The 9816-nt window shown below is 44.1% G+C and overlaps 1 protein-coding gene across 1 annotated transcript; it reads right to left on the minus strand.

Annotated features, from left to right (window-relative positions):
- On the minus strand, nt 1-7925 carry paxbp1 (PAX3 and PAX7 binding protein 1). The gene is made up of 18 exons (XM_079171742.1): nt 7502-7925; nt 7132-7251; nt 6732-6944; nt 6225-6449; nt 6026-6126; nt 5690-5913; nt 5214-5403; nt 4221-4344; nt 3442-3544; nt 3156-3271; nt 2872-3071; nt 2626-2773; nt 2411-2532; nt 2205-2281; nt 2041-2107; nt 1794-1940; nt 1023-1177; nt 1-804 (listed from the first exon to the last, which is right to left on the minus strand). The coding sequence occupies exons 1-18, from the start codon at nt 7821-7823 to the stop codon at nt 684-686; spliced, it is 2775 nt and encodes a 924-aa protein (XP_079027868.1). The 5' UTR covers nt 7824-7925; the 3' UTR covers nt 1-683.
- Between the last annotated feature and the right edge of the window lie 1891 nt (nt 7926-9816).

The raw sequence follows: 9816 nt of genomic DNA on the forward strand, positions 1-9816 counted from the left end.
AAGTGAATATTTTATTCACAGGCAAATAAAATACTAACACAAAATTGTTTTACAAAATTGAATACAAAGCTCTCCGCTGTGGTCGGGTCATCGGGGACGTCCGTGGGTGACACAGAAGGGTGAAGTGGGCGGTCCAAGAACAAAAACCATATCAACTGTCTCAACAGCTGGTTGTGTTTTTTACAGGGTGCATTTCTACCTTTTGGTATTTCTGGCACATACAAGTAGAGTATGTGAGAGAAATAAAAGGTGGTTACGGAGTTTTTACAGATAGCCAGGTTGACTGCGGTGTCAATTTAGAGATCAGACATTTCCCAAACATATGCCAGTCACCCATATCAACAATTGTTTATTCTGAATAAATTATGCATTAAAAATATTGCCAGCATTGCAGAACAACTGAATGGTCTTTCTGCGCTGACAATACAAGGCCTTATTTCAGCATCAGTCTTGTGTTGAGCATGTGCGCACACCTTTCTATACATTATTCACAATATTTACACCAAGGTCTTTTACCTTCTCTTTTCAGGCAAAGTAGCAACTGTCACGTTTTATTTCAAATCCATTGACACAGTTTTTTGTTTTTTTTCTTCCCCGGGAATCTGACTTTAGTGATCCAAATGGCTTCAATGTACTGTACACGACATAAGATGTGTGAAACGTTGCTATTGCCATGGCCTCCTCTACGACTTGGCTTCCAAAAGAGGCTTGATGTCCTTAATGCCGTGCTCGGCTGCCACTGCGATGATGTGGTCCAGGGCATTCATGTGGCCCAACATCTTCACAACCTCTTTGACTTGGTCCCTGTTGGCAGAAAGGAAACAATATAAAAGACGCAGTACAGACAAAACCCATACAACACTAACAACCAACAACACTAGTTAGTAAATTGTTATTTTGTGCTTCAAACAAACAACCCTGGCAGTGTAATCTTCCATTGTATCCTTCAATGGAGCGATAACTGAATTCAAGTTCCCCAAATTGAGACAAATAAAATGTACAGAATGTGCAGAGCTTCTTACTTGGCAGTGCGCCGATCCACATCAGACCCGCCCAGACCGCTGCGGTGCATCGAGTTGGCCAGGTGGGTGAGGTAGCGGCAGAATGGCTCCAACTGAGGCAACGTGCGCTGGCCCTTCAGTCCAGAGAACCAGTGCAATGGCAGACACTCCACCACCTGAAACCGGGGACAAGAAAAGACACGGAGGCGTTAAACACCAGCTCTGCGTCACCTCGTTCAGGGAGACCCACTGAGCCACCTGCTCCTCAACAGCAGGTCTATAGTCACATCGTGGATTATTAAATACGGCAGGACGTCTCTGGAATCATTTGAAAACCTATAATTAGGTATAAATGCAGTACGGGCTTGTGTAAAGGGAAGTTCTATTTTCTCTCATCTGTGAACACAATGGGAAGAGACTTGTCCACTTTCACTGCACTCTGATGGTGTCTCACAGCCAACAGTGTGGGCTGCTTAATATAATAAAATGGCCCTCTTGTAATCCGTGCACACATTTTTTTTAAAATTGTAATTAAACAATGAATCCTTTTATATCCACTCTCCGGACCAGAGACACAGTTCAGGGAGTAAGAAAAGAACTTGAACTATCGCTAAAAAGCTTAGTTTTATGTTCTAGTGATATGGACCGCAGCAGACCAGAACCACGTTTCCTCTGCACCTGATGAATGACGTAGTGATGTCACTAAACATCATTAATCTAAGCAAGCATTCTGACGACATCTAGTGTCTTGTTTACACATGAAGCTACAAAAACAGCCGGTGGGTCTCCTACCTTCTGGCACTTTGGGACATTGTCCGCTCCAGTGTCGGTGGTCTGCAGTGCAGAGAGGATGTATCTATTCACGGTGCTGTCCAGCGCCAGGTCCTTCAGACAGGAACTGGATAAGATTCCTTCCCACTGCAGGATGTTGCCCAGTAGCTAAGACGAAAACACAACGGCATATCAATAACCAACTACGTTTTTTTTTTTATAGCTACCACAGAAGTAAGAACACGGTTTACTCCACGTCTGCACATACCTTAACACAGGACCAGAACTGCCGCTGGTAGAATAAGTAGGGGCTGCTGTTCTTGTTCTCCAACACACTGAAGAAAAGCAAAAAAACACACTTTTAAAATCAGTAAGTTTCATCATATAGATTGAAGAAAAGACTAACTGGACTTCCTCTATTGTGTAACATACTTTTTGGGGTAGAGTGGAAGGAAGACATCTTCATCCAGAGTCCGCCTGGTCCTGAAGACAATAGTTTTCAAAAGCTCCTTTTGAGAGAGAGAGAGAAAAAAAAAAAAAAGGAAATCAACATGATCATAATTCTATCACGTGAGCCAAAGCAATGTCTTGTTTTGCAGATGAAGCACATTATGTTTATGTAAGAGAGTGAATGCTACCTGTGTGTATCTGTTGTCCCCATGCAGCACAGTGGGGTAGCCTTTCGTGAGCCTGTGAATGAAGCCCACCAGCCCGGCCGTCTGACTGTTTGACAGCGGGTCCCAGACTTCCTCTGCCAACACTGACACACAAAGCAATCCATAAATATACATCACAGACAGATTTGTACTTGTACATCTTAGTATGCCGAGTGCGACCGTGCGGGCTGCTCTACCTGTCAGTTTGGAGAGGATGACCTTCTCCACAATAGCGGGCAGCAGGCTGATATCCCCGTCTCCTCTCTGCAACGTGCTGTGCTCCTCGAAGCCGTAGAACAGCAGCGACTCAAACCACAGCATGTACTCGAAATTTGCACACTGAGCCTGGGCAGGGGGAGAAAAGAATGACAAGTGGTTTTTAGAGTTCACCTCTCCCATTTCAAAAAGCTAAATGTTCCACTACAAGCTTACACGCGCCTCACCTCAAGAGGGTTCCATGTGATCAGCTGCAGGCGGACTAACGGGTTAAAGAGTTTGGGCAGACACAGGCCTATGTAAGCATCTCTGTAGCAGTCGGCGTACTCTCTCCTCCACACTTCAAAGTGGGATTTGATGCAATCAAGAGAATGAAAGTCCTCCACCGCATCCTCAAACACTTTCTTACATTCCCGGATGATACGATCTGGATGGGACGAAAGGCTTCAGTTTGGCATGAACTACAGAATGTCTGATGCGTGACATTTTCTGCGGCAGCTTGATGACGCACCTCTCTCCATGTTGAAGCTGGTGATGTCAGTCGAGGTCTCCTCGTCGTCGGACGATAAGCCCTCTTTGTGCTCAGTCCTCTTTCCGTTCTGCTCTCTAGCTTGTCGCCGGCGAGTTCTGCACCCGCCCACAAGCACAAAGGCAGAATTTATGGTGAACTGTAACCAGCTTGGCACAAAAATGACTCAAAACGATAACTTAGGGTCTCTTGCATGGCAGTATCTCGTCACATGAATTTAGCCGACAAATCCCTGAAACGTGTCTTTGAGAAGGATTTAGCTTCGTACCGCCGTGCTTCTCTTTCCGCTATCCGCCTCTGACGACTGTTCTCTTGGTAAACTGCGCGGTCGCGACCAAATGAGTCCAGATTAGGAGCCATGACAGCTTTGCCTGCAAGAGACAGGAGTCATGTTAGAACCAGCAATAACAAGCTGAGACAAACCCATAACCCCATTCTATATTCTGGGCCCTAAACATCGCACACAACTAATTAAGAATAATCCCAAAATACTTGAACATTTTAATTAGACAAGACAGGCAAGTTACAGGCAAAATGATTGTTTTAAAAAAAGGTATGAAACAAGTTAAAATATTCACCTAAACCTCCCAATATGTAAACGGTAACACCAGCAACAACACATCATACTTGTTACAATATGTAATTTTGGTATCGTTCATTTTCTAGTCACTTACCTGGCTCCAACTTCCTACATGTTACAGTGAAAGTGACAGATGACACGTCACTGACAGATCATTTATCTTTACTTAGTGACTCATTGCTTGAGCTGAGTTACAAGCACCCAGCTGACAGCGAGACTCGGCCAATAAAGAGCAGCCGAAACAGCTCCTCCAATAAAAAAAAACAGTTCTCATGTACGAACATCCACTCAGATCACACCTCGATTAACCGTAAAACACACTCATGAGGGGAAACAAACGGGGGTTGTGGGTAACAAGAATGTGAACAGCACACACACACACACACACACACACTCACTCACTCACGCACACAGAGAACTAACGAGGCCGTTCAAATAAATCATAAAAACCTTCAAGATGGACTGACTTGAAAGGCTTGCAAACTCCGACGATTCATCTTTAATATCATCCTGTCTTCTCTGGACAAGTCGTGAGGCACGTTGCCTTAGTAACTGGTGCATGGCCGCCTCCAGCTCCAGGACAGCAGGCACCTGAAAGATATGATGCCTTCTGTGACCTCTGACCCAAACAAAAAAGCTGGGGCTCCGAGTCACAGGGAGTTCTGGCTGAAGGGACAAGAGGAGCGTGACGGACGAAATAACACTGGAACCTAAATACCGCCGGTGTTGAGTGAAAACTCACATCTCACATTTATTTGGAGGAAAGGAGGACTTTTGTTCAGTCGACGTTTTAGGCTGAAAATAATGATATCTGAGTCATAACTACATGCCTTTTAAAGTGAATGCAATAACACCACAAAATTGAAGAGTTGGCGGTTTTTACCCAACACGGACAATATACAGTTCCAGTATTGATCTTTACACTATATTCACTCCATACTAAAGTCACACTGAGAAAGAGTCCTGTTCCCATCACCTAACAGGGTTCAAACAGACATTAGTGTGTAAGAGGAAACACATGTTGGCAGCGGGCGGGCCTGTCCTCGCTGTGCTCCATGCAGAAGACTGAATTATTCTATTTGGAACGTGCATTCAGTGAGTAGCTAGCTGTAGCTCGTGACAGAGACATCATTTCGCTAAGATCGGAAATTTGTGTGTAAAGTTACTAGACTGGGTTCTCTTACATCTCAGCTTACGATAACTTTGTTTACTTTTGCAACTCAAAAGTTGCAACTCAAACAGACATGGAGTTTGCTCCAAGTGCCTCATTCGCAGTCACACTGGCTCTTCATCTCTCTTTCAATAGCCTCCTAAAAATGTTTTTAATCTCAAATTAATGTTTCACAATACAAGCTTCTCATTGCATCCTATCCCTTTAAAAATCCACATCAAGTGCTGATAGATCACACAGACACAAATCAGAAGACAGCTAATCAGACAGCAGATGAATTCTCCCTTACCTTTTCACTGAAACACTCAAGCAAGTCTCCAACATACCCTCGCATCTCTTGCAAGAATTTATATTGATCTGCATTGTCATTGGACGAGCCCTCCAGCTGCAGTATGGCGCTCTCGGAGGCCGCTAGGTCTTCTTCGATCTGTTTGTAGCGGCTGGCGTTTGCGTTGTGGCCTGCGCGCATTTGGCTGAGCCTGCGGACGCATGACATACAGGGGAAAGATGGTAATGATGACTTAGTTGAGGCGGAGAAAAGCAGAGAAAATGCTGCCATCAAATGAACAACATGAAAACAGATTCAAAGAGACAAGGAGCTAAAAAAACAGTGCACTCTTTTTGGAAACCCCCTCCAGACCTCCACACTCCCTCTCTGGCCCTTAGCTCTGTGGATAGCTTGGCTAGGTCCACGGCACACAAAGATGGCCGCAGCTGAGCTGAAGACTGATATTAGATGTCGCCGCCGTCTTCCACTGAACCTACCTATCCTGCAGGCGTTTCTTTACCACATCAATGGATACCGGTGTTAGATCGCTAATAGGCGTCCCGTAGAGAACGGAGCCGTTGTCTGCGCGGCCCGTCGGCTTGGCGAGCAGCGGGGCCACGGTGCTGTAGGTGAAAGGCATGCTGTAGGCAGACCCGTATGGTTGGCTCTCGTAGCTGTTCTGGTAGTAGACCGCGTTGTCCTGTGGATGGCTGCTTTGGACCTATTAGATGCAAGAAATTCACGACACGCTTTTAATATGACAACAAACCAAAAGGCATTCAATATACAATGATATTAAAACGGAGGAGAAGCATCAGTATTGCACAGCTTACCTGGGGTATGCTGATTCCTTTCCTAATCTGCTCCTGCTCCCAACGGCTCACCTCCTCATCCTGACCTGTATCCAGCGCCTCATCATCACTGCCCTCAATACCTGTACATGTGAAGGGGATAGTCGTGTCTTAGAGACAAGAGATTGAAAACAGTTGTATATAGTCACTGAACGGCCACTGCGCCATTTTCGTAGGTTACCTATCTCCTCTGCAATCTTTTGCCTCTGGCTTTTGTTCTTGACTCCGCTGAAGCTGATCCTCTTCTCGTCCTCGTCTTCGTCGTCGCTGGCATCTTGTTCTTCTTCCCGCACCATGCGCTTCTTGGGGGTCTCGGTCTCTACGAGAGGGGCCTCACCCCCCAGCTCTCTAGCTAGCTGCCTGCGCTTTCTGGCGGCGTGGATGAATGCCGCATCAGGGATCTCCCCTGTCGTAAGAGAGAGAAACAGGTCTTGGTCTTAGTTTGTGTGCGTCCAAATACCAGATTTCAAATATTCCAGGTTTGGAGGCAAAGTGAAAACACATTCAGGGGGGTTTGAACAACAGATCAGAGGACCAACAACAAACAGAAATAAACAAACTGTGATATATACTATGAGAAATGTGTCAACAAGAACAGGAGTGGGCCCGTTAAGACTGGTTGTGCCAGTGCTTATAGTTGAAACATTTAACAGGCATTTAAATGTGTGTGTGTGTGTGTGTGTGTTACCTGGTCTCAGGCTGCCGAGGGAGGAAAGCGTGTTGAACGACGCTGCAGCGTTGTTGCTCTTGGAGACTTGACTTTGTGCCTGGCCACCTTGACTCTTGGCCTCTTCCTCGTGTTCGTTGCCACTGTCCACCTCCATTTCTTCCTCCCCCTGTTCACTGCCCGCTCTGCTGGTCACTTCCTCTTTGATGGCAACCGCAGGCTGAGGTGGTGCATCTAGGAAAACCAGATGCAGAGGAAAAATGAGCGGGAGGAGGATAACGGATCTAACAAACTAATAACAAATGCCTTCAACTTCAGAAAATAGATCTTAAAACTAGATCTAATCTGGTAATAATTGTGATGGATTCCTATAGATGGTAATGCAACATGAGGATTGTTTTGGTTGTGATAACGGACCCACCTGATTTGATTTCATGTCTGTTTCCAGACTTCTCCAAGTCATCCTTGTATTCTTTCTTCAGCTGTTTGACGATCTTCTTGCTGTGATTGGATTTCTTCACTCGGAACACCTCGGATCCTTCTGTTTACAAACAGAGTCAAGATAAGCGTGCACACCATCCAGGTCAAGTTTGGCGCTATTGGGAATGATTCCCGGAAAACAAAAGTACTTAACGTAAACTAACGCTAGCTCAAACGTTAATAGTTTAAGTAATTATTTTTCGTATCCTAAGCAGGAGCTAAGTGTACGGTTAATATGTCAACATGTAAGGACAACACTATCCCTCAAACGCACGTTAACCGGCTAGCTACGTTAGCATTGGTTAGCTTACCTTCATCATCGTCGAAACTCAGCAAACTGGCTTTCGTGGGTCCGACCACGGTAGCTGCAACGATGGGTGTTTCTTTGACTTTCTTTTCTTTCTTGACAGCTCGTATATTGTAGGCGTTAGCCTGAAACCCATTGCTGTGGTAGTTGTCCGCGCCGCTGGGTGCTCCGGTAACGCTGGTACTTGAAGTCTCCATAAACGGGATTTCCTCCACAACAGGCCCGAACGACGTCGGCGCCACTGGGGGCTGTCGTCCCTCCTCCTGGTCGTCCTCGTCGGACTCATTCCGCCGTCGAAAGTTAGCTCGTTTCGCCTTTTTAAACATAATGCTTCTCTGCTAATAGCAACAGCGCATGGTATAAACGTAGGGCACCTTAAAATTGTGCTTCGAGCAGAAGGAAACTATACCCACACTGCAAGTCAGCCATTTTCTGTCAGTTAGTGAGTTTCTTCTTCTTCGTCAAAAATTCAAGCTAAGCACAAACATCGTGGGCACAATACTGCCCTCTATTGTTCAAAACTGGTACAGACGCGCCTCAGAGACGTGCACCAGAATTTGGTACAATAATTAATAGATACAATTAACGCAAAACACGAGCAGAAAGTGATCATTTGTTAAGAAAGTATACATTAAATTTGAGGCTAATGTTGAAAATGTGACCGTTTGTCAATTATGCTTTCCAAAGTCCATTGTACAAATATAACAATTGTGTTTTCTGTTTGATTACATTTATTATTTAGTTTCTTGTTTCATTCATTCATGTAAATGAAACAAGAAAGGAAAAAACAAAGTACGTGTGACCCTCATGTGAGCACAGTTATGTCTTACAATATATAAATCTTTCAATATATGCTCAACTAGTGCTATATTTGAGATTACAGTAAGGGAATTATAAATATCCGGTGACAAATCTTCTGTGTTTAGTATCAAATTGCCATGATGGAGATCACCAGGAAGTGCAAACTTTGCGCTGAAAGTGGCATTATCAACTAAATGACTCATGACTTCTGTCATAAAAATCCACAAAACAGTCGTAACCTGAGTCTTGAATATGGCGTGTAACACTAAACCTTATAGTTTGTCAGATTGGCCTGTTTGTAGGACGGCGGTGTGCTTGTCTAGCCACGGACGTATTGACTTGGCTTAAATTAATAAAACCCACTTTGCATCCACATTAGGGACATGCATGTGTTGTTGGGTGGGCTATCTGTGCTTGTCAATACGTCTGCGGCCATCAGTTTATGTTTAAGAAGACAGACCGAAATAAATACATGAAATATTACTAGAAGAAACTGTTGAAAGACTTTCAACAGTATGACCTTCCCACATCTCCTTTCTCACAAATTCCTTTTCTTCAAAAATGGTCTCCTTTCATTTTGTCTCACTTTCATTCACCCCTCATTATCTCTGGGCTATATCTTTCCCTTTCCTGACGACAGCTTTTTGAATAATAGTCTGGAGAAGATGATTCAAATGCAAACCTTTGAAATGGCCCCTGATTGCTATGTAAGGTGGCGTGTTAAACACATTATGGACAAGGATAGAGTTGAGAGGAGCATATGTCTCTCCTGATAGAAACAGATAATATGCATTCTGGACTGCGACAGCATTCAGTTCCTTTAATAAATGCCAGACATGAGCTGCAGTTAGCGAGGGTCATTACAGAGCCATTATTTGACACAGTGCAGTGTGCGCTGTGGTAGTGATAATAACTGCTGAAATTAAAGTGTCACCACAGATGAAGCTGGAGTGATATGTTGTGATTAATTAACATCAAGATGACCATTTGCCATTAAACGATAATTGGAGATAAATGTCTTCCCGTTGCAGTTTTGAAGTCCCAGAGCCCCCTTTTTTGTCTCCATAACACATTCACACATTCATCATTAGAGCAAAAAACATATTCTTATCCTATTGTTTCATAGTAAGAAGTGCAGGTTTGAATCAATTAATTGCTACTGACAAAGCTATCGTGGTTAACATTTTCTGAGACCTTTTTGTAAATGCAATAAAGGCTAAAGTATGCAGTAAAGACCGGAGTATGCTTGAAAATAACAAGTAGTGATGATGGAAAGTTAAAGAATGTGCTGTCTGTGCTCATGAACGCACATCTAATGTGTATTATGGATCTGCACCGACGGAAGTATAATAAATCCTCTGAATTTCATATTAGAGGGGCCTGTCTTTCAGAGTACTAAGTTAAAGCAGGTTTCATATAAAGGACACAATCTTAACACACATCTATTGTTATGTGGTCATTTTTCCACGCTGGGAAATTAACGACTTCTATGAGCTTCCCATCAGCTGAGCTCTTAAG

This window comes from Pholis gunnellus (assembly GCF_910591455.1).
Source record: "Pholis gunnellus genome assembly, chromosome: 13".
Taxonomy (NCBI): domain Eukaryota; kingdom Metazoa; phylum Chordata; class Actinopteri; order Perciformes; family Pholidae; genus Pholis; species Pholis gunnellus.